General features: G+C 41.3%; 1 protein-coding gene across 4 annotated transcripts; it reads left to right on the plus strand.

The window, feature by feature from the left end:
• Positions 1-3,042: 3,042 nt before the first annotated feature.
• Positions 3,043-13,812, plus strand: NUP42 (nucleoporin 42). Of its 4 annotated transcripts, none has more exons than XM_032773883.2 (7): positions 3,043-3,276; positions 5,651-5,900; positions 7,631-7,725; positions 8,154-8,230; positions 11,764-11,850; positions 12,777-12,861; positions 12,953-13,812. In XM_032773883.2, the coding sequence occupies exons 1-7, from the start codon at positions 3,165-3,167 to the stop codon at positions 13,522-13,524; spliced, it is 1,278 nt and encodes a 425-aa protein (XP_032629774.1). In that variant the 5' UTR covers positions 3,043-3,164; the 3' UTR covers positions 13,525-13,812. The 4 variants fall into 4 exon arrangements, with proteins under 4 accessions (XP_032629774.1, XP_074918503.1, XP_032629773.1 ...); XM_075062402.1 differs by having other exon boundaries at positions 3,141-3,214; XM_032773882.2 differs by lacking the exon at positions 3,043-3,276 and adding an exon at positions 3,537-3,829.
• Positions 13,813-18,896: the final 5,084 nt, after the last annotated feature.

Here is an 18,896-nt window from a genome sequence, read left to right on the forward strand (position 1 = left end):
TGGGATGGTTATTTTGACAGCTCTGGGATCCCCAATTTCTTTGTTATTGGGGAAGGAGGAATAAAGTGGTGTCACCCTAATTATGTGAATGAGGAACTATGAGACTGCTCTATGATAGAGATGTCTCAACATCAATTAAGTAGCACTTGCTAGACAAGGGACATGGGTACCAAAACCCAGTGAATTGAGAGAGGTGGGATTGGTGTGTGTATCTAATGGTATGAGGCCCCTTTTGAGGCTTGGAACACCAATTGCACATCCTCCTCTCTCACTGTTGAACGAGCAGAGCTAATTTTTGATTCCATAGGAGTCGTCTAGAGGCTTCTGAGCTGAAATTGCCGTGTTGGGTCAATGTGTACTAGACTGGGGCCTACAGAGCCTGAAATCATTAAAAGAGCTAAGCTTACTGAAGCTGAGAATCAAATGAGTGCTGTGTTAACTAGTTGGGGAGCCTAGAAAAGATTATCACAAGCGCTGCAGAGCAGGAGCAGTTCGCTGCCTTGGGGACGGCTGGAGCGGCTCACGGGTCGGCTGGAGGAGCACCCAACGTGGTGGAGTGGAGCTGGTTGTGGTGAAGGCTGCAGCGGAACTCTGTGGAGAGGCGGAGCAGTTTGGCCCTGACCACGTAAGGGCCCTTTAACACCCTGTATGTGCCCCCCCCCCATTTCCATCCAGGCTGCGGGGGGGCTTGGTGTAAAACCTGCAGATAACTTTTGAACTCTGGGGTAGCACTGACCAGAGACTTTGGTTTGTTGGATCTTGGGGTGCTTGACGTAAGACCTTTAGAGGGAAAGGGACATTGCAAACGTACTTGGAGGTGGGTTTTGTTGACTTATGGTTGTTGTTTATAATCCTGTTTGTGGTGTTTCTCACTGTGATACTGCATTGTTTCCCTCCTTTATTAAAGGATTTTTGCTACACTCAGACTCCATGCTTGCAAAGTGAGGAAGTATCACCTCCTGGAGGCGCTCGGAGAGTGGGTCTTATGTAATTGTCCAGGTCACTGGGTAGGTGGCTCAATGGTGTTTGCATTGTGTTATTGAAGCGGAACCCCTGGATACTGAACCAGGGCCGTAGCACAAAAGAACATGGCCCCTCCGAACATATGTCCAGGGCCCCTTACTGAAAAAAAGTCTAACGGCATATTTCGATGACTTTGCCGCGTTTGAGATCACAAGATTCCAAGTGTGAGTTCCACATGGTAAACTACAGCATTGTCATTTATTTCTAGCATGCGGCTTGACCTCCTTTATTCTTCCTCTCATATTTCGCCGTTATCATAAGCTTGGCCTCTCATGTCAGCAATGTCTATTCCTAAGTTGTTTGCCTTTTCAAGAAATGCTTCCAATAAGCCCTCGCCAGTTGTTTCATGAACATTAAGAAAACCAACAAACAAATATTGACACCATCTTCACTGCTGCATTCATTTTTTTTGCCACTTTTAGGGGCCCCCTTCCTTGCAGGGCCCCCTCCGGTTGGAGGGTACGGAGGGCGCTCGCTACGCCTCTGTACTGAACCAGTATCATTGCTGCCAACTCAGAGGGGCAGAAGGGTTACACTAGATAGGATGGGGTGTCAGTGTGAATCATGGTTGCTCTTGGGGAAGGGAGTTGCCAGTTTTGGTTGGATATATTTGTGGAGATTTCATCACGTGCCAATCTTTAATTAAAGGTTTAATTTTTAAGTCCTGGAGAGTTCAGGCCAATCCTAGAGGGTTGGCAACCTAAGTGTAGGTCACAGGCTGAGTTGTGGAAGGGGGAGCTGTGGCTGAGCTATGGTCTAGCTCCCTCTGGGGTGGCTGTGTGAGGCAGGGGGATGGAGGCATGGTGCATCTCATGGTCTCCCCCTTCCACTTGGACCCTCAGGCTGGCTGCAGTGCTGGGCTTGCTGTCCCATGCAGTGGCTGGTGCAAGGGTGGTGCGCCCTGCACTGTGCTGAGGATGGGCTGTGCCAGGTCGTGGGGATTCAATGCCACCTCCTGGTCCCAGCACAGATGGGGAAATGGAATGGGGTTGGGGCTTGGGTAAGGTGACCAGACAGGAACTGTGAAAAATTGGGATGGGAGGGGGGGAATAATAGGCACCAATCAGGGCCGGCACTCTCATTTAGGCGACTTAGGCAGTCGCCTAGGGCACTAGCATTACGGGGGGGCGGCATTTTGCCAGGGGGGGTGGCAGGTGGCTCCGGTGGAGCTGCCGCAGTCGTACCTGCAGAGGGTCTACTGGTCCCGCAGCTCCGGTGGACCTCCCGCAGGCATTTCTGCGGACGGTCCGCTGGTCCTGCGGCTCTGATGGACCTGCCCCAGGCATGCCTGCGGCAGCTCCACCAGGGCCACAAGACCCGCGCGCGGGGCGGCGAAATGGCCCGGCGCCTAGGGCGCCAGAAACCCTGGCGCCGGTCCTGGCACCAATATAACACAAAGCCCCAAATATCCAGACTGTGCCTATAAAACCAGGACAGTGGGTCCCCCTAGGCTCCGGTGGTGAGGGGATTAAGGGAGGAATGGTGAGAGGGCAGGGAGGACCCATGTGCAACTAGTCGTTTGAGGCAGGCTGAAGCTCTCGGATTGGCTGTTGCGCTAAACAGGGAGTAAGGGGCGGAGCAACAACTCTGCTGCTCATTACGCAGCTTAACTGGACTCTTTTTCACTGGATTGTGTTTTCATGTTAGCGGATGTGACTGCTTCGTTGAACAAGTTCTTTAAGGATTAGTTAAAACTTGCAGTAAGACTTAATGTCTCTAATAACAGTAGCCCTCAATGCACTAATTTTTAGTTAGTTTGCCGCGGAAAGCAGTACTGTGAGTTGTGTGCAGGATCATTCCTGGCAGGTAGGATGGTAAGTGTATGAGAAGTCTGGTATTATTTGAGCTATTAAACTTTTTCAAAGCTGTGAGACTTCAAAAAAAAGAAAGAAAAAAAACCTGGCAGTTTTCTCCACAACGGTAAAAGTCAAGTCCCGCCTTCCTCTTACGTCCTCTCCTGCACTGGGGCGGGGACTCGTCTACGTCACCAAGAAGCGCCGTACTGTCCCGCGGTGAGGCGGCTGTGGACCCTGTCACGTGACGACAGCGGGCGGCTGTGCCAGCCCGTGTTGTTAGCTGTAGCGGCGGGTTGTTTTGACGCAGTAGGGGTCGGCTGAGGGAACTGGGGGCCGGCCGCTGCCATGACCATCTGCCACTTCTTCCTGCAGGGCCGCTGCCGCTTCGGCGAGAAGTGCTGGAACGAACATCCCCGCGGCGCGGGGCGCTCGGGCCCGGCCGCGCCGCCTTCCCAGGGTACCGGCTTCTCCTCTTCTCCTCCGCGGCGGGGGCCGCCGCTCTGTAAGGGCGCCGTGAGGGGCCGGCGGCGGCGGGGCGCCCGCGCTACTGGGATTTCGCGCCCGCGGCGGTCGGCTCGCGCTGCTGTCTGCGCGCGGGGAACCGACGGCTGCGGGTTCCGAACCCCGGGTTTGAAGCGGCTGAATCTGTCGGGGCCGGCGGGGTCCCAACGCCCCCCCTTCGCGCTGTGGTTTCAATGGCCAAACGTCTAGGACCCTACCTGCTCCTCTCCCCCTGCATTGGGCTTGTCCCAATCACCCCCTGGCAAATCCAGCCTCGCGCCGGGGCCCGTGATACATGGCTGGGGCCCTGGGCGCTTGCAGTGGATGTCATTACCGCAGCTGCCCTGCTAGCTGGAGCTCTGCTCTGACCCGTCTAGTATCCTGCCCGCCACAGCGGACGGACGGCTTGCGAGGAGCCCTGCCGCAGGCCTGGGATAACCTGCGCCCAGTGACGGTTCTTCCTGGCTGCTCTCTCCCCCATTTCGAGGTTGGCTTCTGCCATAAAGCGGGTAGATTTATATCCCTGCCCAAACTCGTTTGTTTTCTTAACGTTTACTATCATAATTCTAAATAGTCTTGTCATCTGTGTAGGTCCCGAATTATTGTCAGAATGCTAAGACTTCTTTTGTCTCTGGTCTGTGCCCTACCAATGTAACCACTGGTGCTGCTGTTAGCACCTGCTGTTTCAGTGTGCCTAATCTGGTGGGGTAATGTGTAATCCCGGACAATTGGCATCTTGAATTCTCCTCCCTCTTTAATGAACAGGAGGCTGGTAGAGGGTGACCATTTTCAACTCCTTAACTAGTAGATTTCTAAAAGAAAACAAGTGTGTTGCCACCACATATAAATACAGAATTTAGGTGCACCAAATGCTGTAGGCTTTTGCAGGAACTTGAAGTTTAAAGGCTTAAATAACTGTCGGTTCAAATAGGAAAACTTTATTTAATAGCAAATAGTTCAGTATTTTACCTTTTCCTTTTTTCTTTTCTCTCTCTTTTAATTAAAAGTTACTTGTGAAATTGTACCATGAATTATCTTTCACTGTCATCCTTGTCATTGATCACTTTTTCACATAGCTCATATGGGGATTTATTGTAAATGACTAATAGCTAGGAGCTAGTAATATTTGTAAAATAAAAAAGGTGACTTTTTTCCTCATTAGAAATTATAGCCTGTCTAGATGCATTTTGGTTTATTCTGATACATAAGCAAGGCTTGAAAGTTTCTGGAAGGTGTTTTCAGAAAATCTTTAGTTTTCAAACCAAAAAAGCCTCCATTCTTGACTACTGGATGACTGGAATACTAATAGGATTCTGACATAAGTATTAAGGGAGATGAGATGTAGGTACACTAGAGAGAAACCTTCCCTAATTCCCACTGCACAAGTGTGGTTTTTCCGTATTTCGTCCATAGACAGAATACACACATCACAGTGCGGTGATTTGTTGTTTCCACAGTGGACAGTTTGAAAGGTAACTCCCAAGCACCCAAGCCTTGCTAAATACATCATTAATGTTTATGATTTGCAAGGAGTGCTGCCAACTTGGAATCTGATCTGTTTCAAAAAATAGGCTAAAAGTTGTTTCAGATGCTTATCTGCCCCTGAATCTCCCAGCAAAAGTTTGTAGTTTACAGTCACATGTTCCCTTGTTGTTTTTTTTTAATGTTTCTGTCCATATTGCCCTGTGAAATCTCTCACAAGCAGTGTGAAAATGAGGGCCTCATTCTTCTAGCTGAACATATGGACTTGACTTGGCAGGGCAAGGGGTGCAGCTATGCAGGTCATCTTTCAAGATTGGGGCCTAAATGGGAGACTATCACAAAGTGCTGTCAAATGGGCAAAATAAACTGAAAAAAGAATAGATTTTTTTCTAATCTTTCAGATATAGTAATCTTAATCGTTACTTGCAGTAACAATGACTACATTTCATATTGGTATATGTATGTTTTTTTTTAATTGGTGTCCCTTATGGTTTATTTTACTTTGGTTTTGGCCTTCTGAAAGGTTTTGAGCTATGAATAGGATATCTTAAGACCCCACTCTGCAAACATGTGCATAAATAGTCCCATTAGCTTCATTGAGACTGCTCACATGATTACAGTTGCTGACCTATGCAGGCCTGGGCTCTTAGTTTGTCCACACATTTTTAAAAAAAATAAATAAACTTTGATCACACTAAACACAACGTCAAAATGTTGACTGAGAAGTTGATTCTCTTCATGCTCCATTGTACAGTGCTACCATGTACAGTTGGGCTTGGTTTCCTTGATTCATGGTAGTGAAGAAAATGTGAAAAAATATTTAATTGTTTTTTCTTTTTCATTGTAAGGTTCTGGCAGAGGAGGATGGGGTGCCCATAACCAGAGATACACCAATGTTGTCCAGCCTTCTAACTTTTCTAAACCCACTACATGGGGTAGCAGCAGAGATGATGGAAAGGCATTTTTTGGACCCTCTATTGACTCTGGAGCACCAGGCAGTGGCAATAAAAGTCCAGGATTTTCTCAAAACAGATTCTCTGCGTTAAGCTCTGAGCAAAATATTGGCAGTAGCTACAGAGATGAAGAGGAGAAGCTTCTGTAAGTCCTTGTTCTGTCTTTGAGCATCTAGAAAGTATTTAGAAAAATGTATTTTAAAAGTGTAGATTTGTATGGAGGCACTTGTTGAGTGTATTATATAATTTCCCCATAATGAAGTCTAAAGAGGCTTCTAATGCATAACTATTTATTATACATTATAGATCACTTGTTAATATGAATGTCTTCACTAAGGAGTAATAAGGAAGTGTGTTTGTAGTGAAATTAAATTTCATGGGACTTCAATAGAGCTGGAAGTAAAACCTCAGTGAACCTTACATTAAAATGCACACAGATGGCCTTTATGAATTTAAATTACTGTTTTAATCATTTGCATTTCTCTTTAAAGATGATCTGCAAAGGGGAAAAATTGGACTTGTATCATTTTTCCTCCTCTTTTTGCTTTATTCTTATCCATAAAGGACACTTGGAAGGTTTCCAGCTTGTTTTGAACCAAAAAAAGTCAGGTCTTTGCTATTGGAAGACTGGAGTACTGGTAGGATCTTTATATCATGGGTATTAAGGAATGGAAGTACTGGTTGAGGCCAGAAGTGGCTTTTATTCTCTCTTTAGTTGAACAGGTGTCCTGAAAATTTTTTTAATGTACCTAGATCTAGGAGAACACTTCCTTTAAGATTTTGATGTGCCAGCCAGGTTAATTAATTACATTTCAGTCATTCAAAAAGTTCTCCAAAAACAAAGGAAAGATTTGTCTTTACTTTCCTGACACTTAAGGAGAAAACAAGTATAAACCTTCTCCCCCTTCTTAGGGGGTGGGGATGGAATCAGACATTCTTTATACGTTAAGGGCATAAACTAGACTGATTTTTTTTTTTTATAGAGAGAAAAAAATATTAAATTCCCTTTGCAGGTCACTTTTTCTAGAGTAGGATGAGGAAATTTTTAAAACCCTTAAAACCTGTATTTACCTAAATTTTGGTTAACCTCATATGAATGTGTGGTTTTTATTACAAAAAATCCAGAGTAATAAAAGCAAATTTCAAATACTTAGTAATCTTCTCTCTACAGTACAGTATTCTTGCTTTTGCTCTCTTCAATGTTTGTCTCTAAATTTTCTCCTTCCATTTTGTTTTACTTCAGTTGGTTGTCCTTTATCCCTATTATTTCATTGCTTCTACAGTATATGGACTTCTGTATTCTCTTAAAATTGACGTAAGACAGCTGGTTTCCTCTAATCAGTCTTTCTGCATTTTACTTTATGCTGCTATATATATTAGCTTATTTTTTAGAATTACCTTTGTAATTTTCAAGGTTTCTCATATAATAATGTTGAGATAATGATCTGCAGCCCTCAGAGGGAATCATTTAATGGGAGGTATGCACTTCAGGCTGCCAATCTTTTTCCAACTTACTCAATTCCTTATGCAATTGTATACTTTAGCAAAACATTTAAAAAGTGGCCATTCTTATAGGTTATTACAATTGTTCACTGAGGGGATAATTGTCCCAGTGTTCATGGTGATGAATGCCTTACTTCAACATGTGTAAACCATTAACGTCCATGGTTCAGCTTTACTAGTAGGATGGGGAAATGCTTACTCCATTAAAGTCAGGGAGACTGCTCATGGAGTATGGTGCCCCTCAGGGTGAGGGAATGTATCAGAATCTGGCCCTAAATTATTTTGAAATACCTTTTTTTGTTCTCTTTTTTGATTGAATAATTCGTTTGATTTATTCAGTGTTTTTTCTTTGTTTTGGTATAATTTTTCTAGTGAAGGCATAAAAAAGGACATGGAAGTCTGGGAATCTTCAGGACAGTGGATGTTCTCCTGTTACTCACCTATGAAAGAAAAGCCTAACATCTCAGGTAGTAACTTCCCTAGTGTCATCATACATTTATTACCAAGAATGTTTCTCTCAAGGTGTTGCATTATATTTATTTTAGGGTTCAAAAGGTTGCCTGTTGCTTTGCAGAAATGCACGAGACAAAAGCTCTTCCCCTGAAAAGCTAAAGCCTCAAACCTTCCACTTGTTCCACCTGTGTGGAGATCTTGCAGGATCTAGACATAATTTGTGATGCAACTAAAAGGAGATGATAAAATGATATGGTGCCTCATTTTTGGCATGTGCAACCTTGAGGGTCTATTACAAGTGACGTTTGCATCTTTTCAAATGTACTGTAACTAATTGACTTATTATGGGCTTTGCAGCATAGCCTATTTATTGTAGCTTCATAAAAGTGCTCTTAAACAATACATCTCCCTCCGAGGATTTTGATTGTTCCTTTCCCTGCAGGTTTTCCAGACTTCTCACCAGAAGAGTTGCATCTTGAATACTATAACTGCAGAGCAAACAATAATATTCAGAACTATGTAAGCTTTTTAAAAATATTGCAAATTTTTCTGATGTAACATGCACTTCAGAGTAGTGCTTTTTTAATAACTGTACGGTGGTGGCTCATTTGATCTGTGTAGCAAGGAATTTTCAGAATGCCAAAATACACTCTCAATGAATTGGCTGTTTTTAGTTTTAAATATACTGTGCATGCTTTCCCATTTCAGTTATTAATTTCATTGAGAACATTGGCCAAAACTGTCACATGTGAATGCCTAAAATTAGGCAGCTAAAGAAAGTGGTTTGATTTCTTAAAGTGCTGGGCACTTGCTTTGTTAATGCTGCAGCTCCATGGGAAGCAGTGGGAGAGGGCCTTTGGCTAATCCCACATATTTAAATTTAGGGGCTCCTCTTTGCCTAGATTTTCTTCTGTTCACACTTATCCTTACGCCCCAAGCTTCTTCTCTGCTAGCCGTTAGAATCTTGTGTGTATTATTTGTGTAACTGCTTGAATCATGGCCTGAGAGCTTGACACTAATGTGTCTGCTGATATCAATATAATTTGATATTGATGTGGCAGAGCATAGGGCACAATGAAGATAAACTCCATGTATTGTTTAAAGTTTACCCTTCAGAGCAGAGGACTTGTACCAGTATTCATTTTAATTTTATGTCCTTGCTGCCCCTAAAGCCACATTAGTATCAAGGGAACCAGCCTGGCAATGTCTATAAAATGATGTGCGCTATGAAGTGGTACAGTGATCTTTCTGGTGAAGAAGAGTCAAAGTCAAAAAGTGTGTGTATTTGAGCTATTTATATGGGGTTTGTACCAGCTGCACCAGTCAGGCTGAAGTTTCATCCACATCCTTTCATAATACAAGTTATTGGATTTACAAATGACTAAAAGATGACTCAGTCAAACTTCTGAGACACAGGTTAGTTTATCTGTATTACAAACATAGTGCTTTGAAGACTCCCTTCTTGTGAGCAAATTTTTTGTTCTTGTCTCCTATTCAAAAAGTCCTCTATACTGTTGACAATTTTTTTGTCCTACAGCTATATCAGCATGCCTCTTAATGTAGATACAGCTTATACTGGCAAACGAGTGCTTTTCCAGTATAGCAAATATCAGTTTCTCAAATGAAGTAAGCTATATCAGCAAAAGCATTTAGTGTTAGTATAACTACATCTACACTAGGGTCTTGGTTGTTATAGAAATGTTGTTTAAAAAATAAGTTAAATCCTTGACTGACATTACTATAGTAGCAAAAATTCCACAAGTAAACCTGGCCTTAGTCTCTGTCTCCAGTCAAAAAAATGTGTCCATTGACTCTATACCCCTCTGTTCTTTCCAGTCTGTCTTTTACTACCAGTCTTGCTTAAACTAAAATCAATTGCAGTAGTATGATTAATAATATATATTGTTTATAACATCCTCAATAATCCAAGCATATTATTTTTAAATTTGTTTTCCTCTGTTCTTTCTCAGTTCACAAACAGGAAATTACACTATTGCAAAAGATTAATTTTATAACACCCTAATGATATCAGAAGTCAAATTTCTCTTTGAAAGTATTTGAAGAATTGCCCCAAGTGACACCTAATGTTAATTCAGAGATTAAAGGGGGGGGGGGGGAAATTACAAAATTTTGTGCAATTAACAATTTGTGATAGACAATTACAAGATTTCCTGTTTGTGTGGGGAACCGAAAACACTTTTAAAAAATAGGAGAATGTTGTTGTAAACCCACAAATTACTGACATTGAAACTACCTTACTTCAAACCTTTTGTAATTGACTAGATTTCAAGTTGATTATCTTCCTTTAAGTAGACTTCAGATATTGCTATAGACCAGAATCTAATATGATGGGATTATAAAAGCATACTCTGTTTTATTCTGGAATATCATGATTTGGATGCCCCATCCTAATCTGATTGTTGCACAATTTTTCTTCCCCTTGGGACAGCATTTCAGCAGGAATTGCTAATATTACTAGTCTTATTAGACACAGGAAGCACTTAAATGCTGATGCTTCCTGTTAACATTAACATTTAGCATGAACGCTGCTTTTTGGTAGGGAGGAGGAAAATTTTATCCCACCAGAAACATTTAGTATTAGTCAAACAAGCCAGTGAAGATATGAAAGTAGCAGAAGTGATTAGAGAAGGCTAAATCATACAAAAACAAAAAGTATAACCCTTTAAAGATATTGGTACTATATTTTTTGTCAAAGATGGAACAGTTGCTTCCTCAAATCTCTGAAGTGAGCCTTCCAAATATAACTTTCTAATCTAGTAAATATTTCATTTTAAAAAAAAGAAGCTTTAAATGTACTTTTTTTTAAATCACCTTTGTATGTTTTCTTAGTATCTGGTATTGCTGCAATGCTGAGGATTTTTTGTAAAACTTTTAATATTTAATAAGCTATAATCAAACTTAGTGGTGGTGGATAATGTATTAACTGATTTTAAGATTTGTAGGAGAGCTTCACTGAATATTTGAATGCAAGTTCATGAAGTTGTCAATATATAAGTCCATAATTATTTACCTTCCATGAGATATTCTCATCCAAATGTGTGTTTCATTCATAAATGGAGTCAAAATATAAACTAGGAATTTCCCAGTTTGTCTTATAAGAGCTGATGTCAGACAAATATGATCTTCCAGCATGTGACCACACTGAATAGAATTGCTGGGATGATTGTGATGTTTATGATGTTGAGGCCCTTTGAAAGTGTGCAAAGGTTTTACTAAAAGATTAAAAATTCCACTTTCACAGGTTGCTGGCACCTCAAAAGGCTTTTATAATGTTGACATCTTTTTTTTTTTTTTTACACTGTTAAACTATAGCTACTTAAATGTGCTTTCGCATTTGTTATAAATTATACTGATGTGGAATAGTGATATGCACAATATTGTGATGTGATTTAATTTACTGTACTTTAGCAATTACTACAGAATTGTGTGTAGTAATCCACTCCACACTTTAAGGGAACTAATTATATTAGCGAATTTAAGTCCTTAATTGGTAAGTGTGGAGTAATAGTGCTAAATTATTCTGAGAGAAGGGGGTGTTTTTACTAGAAAGCAACAGGAGCCTTAGGTGAACTCTTGGTACTTTAACTTCCTGATTCAGCACATACAATGTCAACTATACCAGCAATAAAACAAGGATTGAAGAGTTTATTCTTGTAGAGCTGGAATTTGGAATTCCTCTGTTAATATACTGCTAATTGGTTAGAACTTGCATTAAAGAAAGTATCCTGCAGTTTCTCATGTTTCATGTGCATACAAAGCAATATGCTTGGTCTGAGAGCAATTGTGTAAAGAAAGTTGAAGGAATCTTGAGTGTTAGACTTCTACTTCCCCTGCTAAAATTTGTAGCATGGAGTTTTTGGGAAGGGGAAGGTGTCTTACTTCTTTTGGGCTAGTGGGGTTGTCCCATCATAATTTGAGAAACCTATGCCTTTTCAGTTGAATCATGAAATTACTCAATATTGCCATTTCTTATTTGCATTTAACAGACTTAAAATGTCCTCTGTCTCTTTTTTTTCTCTCCCCTTTTTTAGATAAATTCAGTCCAGCAATTAGTAAACCAATGGAGAAGTAGATTGCTTGTGTTGAAGACTCTGAATACATCTACCAAAGCTGCACTGGTGAGTGTTACTGAAAAGTAAAATATATTTAATGTTCTCCTTTTCCTAATTTTAAACAGGAATGTTTAACTTGGATTCAAGATAGTTTGTTAGCACACTTTGGCATGATGTGTCTACACATACCAAAGTTAGTTGCCTTCACAATGATTGTTAATGAACCAATTTCTGAGACATGATATGGGTGAAGAAATGGAATCCATATTTGCCGACTTCATTAATTGATCTTTGTTTAGCGATCAGGCAAAAGTTCCACGTGTAGAAAATACAGATAATATAGTCATAGGATTTAGCCATCCATCTTCTATTTACATTAAATTCTAAATCCCCCTGCTTGGCTTTGAAAATTTCAACATTTATTATATAAGAACAAGTACTTTGCACTCATTTAGAATGGTCTTGCTTGGCTCTAAATAGCCAAGACTTGAAAATATTTGCCGTCTAGCTGTGGCAATTTTAATAGAAGATGTGTGGCTAAAACCTCTGCAGTACTTTGAAAAACACCATAGTTGAGATTATCTTCCATATTACTGCCATACAGGGGTATCCATGTCAAAGGACCTGGCCAAGTAGCAATGAGAGAGGCATGTTGACAGTAGTCTGGTGTCAGGTCTTGGATAATGCTTTGGGAATATTGGGGCGGGGTGGGCAGTGAGGAACAGAACAGATGGAGGGTGAGAGAGATGATGGTGGTCTGGATTTGAAAACAGAGTGTCGCGCTCCATTCCTGCCACAGAGTACTTTTAGGCTTGGCCTGATATGACAACATACTTAAAAGAACCATGCCAATTAACTTCTTCAGTTGAAACCAGTTTTGACTTCACTGACTTAATTATCAGAAGTATTTATATTATTAGTTATAAATCTTTATAGAAAGAAACACATTTTCCCTCTTTAAAATGAATCCTACATTTACCTTTTTTTAAAAGGTATCTGAACTGAAAAATGTGGTTAGTCAACCATTGCCTGCCTTTGGATTTGGTGGACAACAAACATCAACCTTTGGGTCATCAGGTAAGTTTTCTATATTAATAGCTAGCACTGTTAAATATTCCCTTTGTTTTTCTGTTCTAAAAATTTCCCTATGTGTGTGTTATAATTGCAGGCTTTCCACTAAGCAGTAGCAGCAATAGGAGTGCCAGCAGTTCCTCCTTTAAATCAAATACTGAACTTGTCAGTCCATCCTCTGGAAGCACCACTCCATTTGGAAGCTCTTCTATGGTTCCGGACCCTTCAGCATTGGGTGTGACATCTTCCGCAAGATCAGCCCCTTCCACTGGCTTTGGTAGCCAACCAGCTTCATCTGCAGCCTCTTTTTCATTTAAAAAGCCTGAAACTGCGGGTGGTTTTGGAGCTTCTGGATTTTCAGGGTTTGGCAGTTCGTCTGCTGTAAACTTGTCAAGCACAACTTCGCTTCCAGCCTTTGGAGCTGTTAATGCAGCAGTTGCTGCCCCTGCCTCAGAACCAGGTAACTCTTTATTTGGACGGTCCGTTAATGCCTTTGGATATAATGTAGCACCAGCACCTCCTGCAGCCACAAGCATTGTTACCTCAGATAAGTTATTCACACCGAAGAATGATCTATCACCTGAAGAGTTGAAGCAGTTTGAAGCAAAGAAGTTTACTCTAGGAAAAATTCCTCTAAAGCCACCACCAATAGAACTTTTAAATGTTTGAAACTATAACATGTACAGTAAGCAAATTCTGAAATTAAACTTTTACAGAATGTTTTTAATTTTCTGTAAGTAGGCAACTTGACACTTTAACAATTCAGATATATAATTTTGAGGTTTGGCACTGAACTATATACTTCCTTGTGAGTTAAATTTTAATTTCCTTTCTAAGGCTGCTCCAGGAAGGTAAGATCCCAATTGTAAATATTCTCTGTTTGCTTTGGAAGAGTCTTTAAAGCCAAGAAGTTTACAATTGAAAATAAAGTTTTTATAGTGAATTAACAAAAATACAGTGATATCTTCTCAATCTTTCCCTCTCTTCTGTGAAAAGAAAATCTACAGTGGAATGAGTACTTTTGAGATATATAGTGAAGTGTGTGCAAAGTAAAACTGCTCTAACCCTCAAATCACCTACTTTCCCTTGTCTTCTTTTCCCTTTAAAGAAAGGGACATGCTTTCTTCGGCAACTGACAATTTTACTGGGTGTGTTGGAATTGCAGACAAGTATAAGTGTCATCTACTCCTCATAGGCTCTAACCTTGTTTCTTCACCCTACAGTCAGTTCATAACCATAAAATCTACAATAGGGCAAAGCCCTTGCTGTCAAGAGAACCTGGATTTTTTTAAATTTATTTTTAGGCTTTTGTTTGGCCCTCATCACCATAACATCTGAGCATCTCGCAAAGGCTAATGAGTTTTTTTTAGAGCTGGTCAGTGAATAGTTTTCCTGTCCTATGAGAGTTTAAAATTTCAGAATTTTCCCATTTCAAATCATGATGAAGTTGAAATCTCAAAATTTTGCTTATCAATAATCTGGGGGGGAAGTGGAACAGATTCATAGAATATCAGGGTTGGAAGGACCTCAGGAGGTTATCTTGTCCAACTCCCTGCTCAGAGTAGGATCAATCCCCAACTAAATCATCCCAGCCAGGGCTTTGTCAAGCCTGACCTTAAAAACCTCTGAGGAAGGAGATTCCACCACCTCCCTAGGTAACCCATTCCAGTGCTTCACCACCCTCATTGTGAAAAAGTTTTTCCTAATATCTAACCTAAACCTCCTCCACTGCAACTTGAAACTATTACTCCTTGTTCTGTCATCTGGTACCACTGAGAACAGTCTAGATCCATCCTCTTTCAGGTAGTTGAACGCAGCTATCAAATCCCACTTCATTTTTCTCTTCTGCAGACTAAATAGCCCCAGTCCCTCAGCCTCTCTTCGTAAGTCATGTGCTCCAGCCCCCTAATCATTATGTTGCCCTGCACTGGATTCTTTCCAATTTTTCCACATCCTTGTAGGGTGGGGCCCAAAACAGGACACAGTACTCTAGATGAGGCCTCACCAATGCCGAATAGAGGGGAATGATCATGTCCCTTGATCTGCTAGCAGTGTTCCTACTTATACAGCCCAAGATGCTGTTAGCCTTCTTGGCAAGAAGGGCACACTGTTGACTCATATCCAGCTTCTTAGCTTTTTCCACATCCTCTTATTCTAGTTGCCCCTCATTCAGTAAGGGCCACACTTTCCTTGACCACCATCTTGTTGCTAACATACCTGAAGAAACCCTTCTTGTTACTCTTACATCTCTGCTAGCTACAACTCCAAGTGTGATTTTGGCCTTCCTGATCTAATCCTGCATGCCTGAGCAATATTTTTATACTCCTCCTGGTCCACTTTGTAAGCTTCTTTTTGTGTTTAAGATCAGCAAGGATTCACTGTTAAGCCAAGCTGGTTGCCTGCCATATTATTCTTTCTTCACATGGGTTTGTTCTGCAACCTCAATAAGGATTCTTTAAAATAAGCAGATCTCTGGACTCCTTTCCTCATGTTAGTCTCCTAGGGATCCTGCCATCAGTTCGGGATTCAAAGTCTGCTTTTCTAAAATCCATGGTCCGTATGCTCTCCTTCTCCTTGTGTCAGGATTCTGAACTCTACCATCTCATGTCACTGCCTCCAGGTTCCCATCCACTTTTGCTTCCCTACCAATTCTTCCCTGTTTGTGAACAGCAGGTCAAAAAGCTCTGCCCCTAGTTGGTTCCTCGGCACTGCACCAGGAAATTGTCCCTCCGCTTTCCAAAAACTTCCTGGATCGTCTGTGCACGCTGTATTGTTCTCCAGAATATCAGGGTGATGAAGTCTCTCTGTGGAACAGGACTGTGATCTAGTAACTTCTGTTAGTTGCCGAAGAAGCCTCATCACCTTATCTCTGGTCTGGTGTCTATTAGCAACTGCCACCAGACATCACCTTTGTTCTTACACTTCTAAACTAATCCAGAGACTCAGGTTTTTTCTGCAGTTTCTCAGAGCTCTGAGCAGTCATACTCTCCTTACATACAGTGCAACCCCCCACCTTTTCTGCCTGCCAGTCCTTCCTGACAGTTTATATCATCCATGACAGTACTCCAGTCATGTGAGTTATCCACCAAGTCTGTTGTTCCAATCACATCATAATTCCTTGACTGTGCTAGGATTCCAGTTCCCAGTTGTTCCCAGGCTTTCCTTTTGCATTTGTGTATAGGCACTTGTCATGAAACAGAGGCTAGGTTAATGTTTCTTTTACTGTAAAGGGTTAACGAAGGGAACCAAACACCTGACAGAGACACTTCAGGAACGATTTTTCAAAGCTCAGGAGGGAATGTTTGGGTGTGGGTCTTTGTCTGTCTCTTGCTATGAGAGGAACTTTCTATCTTCAAGCTCTAATCTTCTGTTTCCTAGTTGTAAGTACAGGTATAAGACAATATAGGTTTTAATATGTTTTGTATTACAAGTGTGTAGTTGCTGGAATTTTAAATTGTATTTCTTTTCTTTGAATAAGGTTGTTATTCATTTTTTTTTAAGCATTGACCTGTATGTCAACCTGATACAGAGACTATTTATTGTTTTTCTTTCTTTATATAAACTTCTTTTTAAAACTGTTGGATTTTCTTTTCTATGAGGCTCTAGGGATAGAAATCCTGTGCCAAATTACGTCTCTCTCAGGAAAGACTGGGAGGAAACAGGAGGAGGGGAAGGTAAATTGCCTCTCTGTTTTTGTAATCAATATTAGTACTAGTACGTCCAGGATAACCCAGGGAGGGGAACGGGATGAGGTAAAGAGGAGACAAGAAGAGGGTCTGTTTTCCTTTGGTGGAGACTCGGGCCGTCTGAGTCGTGAGACTCGGGCCCTAGTGCTGGTTAGTGCTTGGTCCCCAGAGAAGTTTTGGGAGACCAGAGTGAGCCAAGCCCTGGATCTTGGTCGTGAGACGATATCGATCTAAGCTGGTATATTTAGATTAGAGGTTTATGCTAGCTTCTCATTTTATGAACGCTAAGGTTCAAATCTGAGTAGGAAGTACGACAGCACTTAAGATAACTCACTGATCGTCCTGCTTTCTCAGTTGCGGCAGGGTCCTCTCTCTTGCACTCTCTCTGCTGTGTTGTCCTGGTATCCCATGCCCTACTTTACTCAGGCTTTGGTCTCCTTCCTCCGGTGAACTAGTTTTAAGCCTTCCTCACTAGGTTTGCCAGGGCCTGCTGGCGAAGATGCTCTTCCTCTCTTCTTAGGTGGAGCCCGTCTTGCCTGGCACTCCTTCTTGGAAACCATCCCATGGTCAAAGATCAACCTTTGCGACACCACTGGGTAGCCATTATTGACTTCACTCAGGTCATTCTTGGCAGTATCATTCGTACCCCGTGGAGAGCAGAAAGGGTAGCAACCAAGGCATGATGAATCTCAGCAGTCTCTCTCTCTGTCACATTGTGACCCTGGCTCCTAGCAGCAGCACACTTCCTGGTTTCCTGGTCGATATGGCAGAAGATGACTCATGTCCCGTTTCCCCCGTCCCCCAACCACACCACCAGCTCCTCTTCTTTGAGCAGTTTGAAGACATTTTGCCTTAATTTTACTATGGACACTTAGCTTTGCACAAATACACTAAATTAACACAGAAGATGGTCTGTTCTTAAATCTACTTGCATGTCAATTGTACATGCTTTGTAATTCTAAAAAATACACTTTCACATGCCTACTTTTGTAAAATTACTTGTAGATAAAACAATGGCAAAGACTGTTAGAGCAGCTTAGCTTGGTGCATAATTTAGAAAACCAAGTCGTAGTGGGTGAGAGATTTCCAAGAAAACAAAACCAGATGCTACAGGAAGCTGGTGGTGGTATTCTGTTAAACTAGCGTTTTTAAACCAGTTGCATGATGTAGACTGCACCAAGAGCTTATGTTTGAAGTTATACCTAAAATGAGGTGGTCTGGCGCTTACTCCCCGCATGTTTTTTTTTCGAAAAGTCATTCTAACTTGTGTTTCGGAAAATTTCTCAAGGTGTTATCTAGAATTCCATGTATTTCAACTTTAAAGAATATATCTTCACAACATGTCCTCATGGTTTGTCAGTTAAGAATGGCTGCATAGTAATGACAGGGATCTTAAAGTAACAGTTGGAGAGGGGCTGCATCTGCTAAAGTTTGCCAGTTATCAATACTGAAGAAACTAGGTCTACAGCGCCTTTAGTTGTATTTGCAATGCAGATGTCCTATAGTGTTTAGCATTGCACTTAAGTGCTAAGCTGCCTGAGATATTAGCCCTTTCAGGGTGTTCGGGCCTGTTACTAAGCTCTTTAAGATTTGAGGCGGAAGGGGCCAAGGGCTTCTCTAACTGCAATGGTTTCCATGACTACACCGTTCTAAACAGCTATACAACACTCGATTGGAGTACAAAAGTAGAAAAGTCTTTGCATGAGCCAAAATCCCATTTAAAATGACATTTTCAACTTGGATTATTGGTGTGAGGGATGTAGAAAGCCAGTTAAAGTTTTTAAACTTAATCATTTTAAGCTTAGGAAATTATAAAAGGATGAAGGCTACAATTCATAGCTGCTACAGCAAAAGTATCACTGCAGTAGGTTGTGATCACTTAAGATAAAAAACAATCCTCATTGAGCTAGAAACCACCGTTCATCCCAATGGAATTTGTTATGTGTAACTAAAGGAGAGATGCTAGAATAGAACATTGGTCTATATTAAGTTGATAGCAGTCAAGCATTGAGCGTGGTGCCATACAACAGACAAGAACTGCTAAAATGAGCATAAGTATTTATGACAACTATTGTATTTATTGCGCATCTAAGAACCTATTTTGGCCTAGAACCCATTGTGCTAGGTTCTATAAAAACCGAAAGAGCAGCCCCATCTCAAAGAAACTAAAATCTAAATATAAGACACCAGCAAGAGAAGCATGGAACATGAAGGCAATATTGTCTGATAGATAGATTGACACAAGGCTGTGGAACGGAGTGAACATACTAGCAAAGTGAACAATATGATGTGGCAAGCACATGTTAACCTTTAGGATTTGGAGGTGGGTTTCCTTATGATGGAAGATCAGCTAAT

Source organism: Chelonoidis abingdonii, chromosome 2 (genome assembly GCF_003597395.2).
Source record: "Chelonoidis abingdonii isolate Lonesome George chromosome 2, CheloAbing_2.0, whole genome shotgun sequence".
Taxonomy (NCBI): Eukaryota; Metazoa; Chordata; order Testudines; family Testudinidae; genus Chelonoidis; species Chelonoidis abingdonii.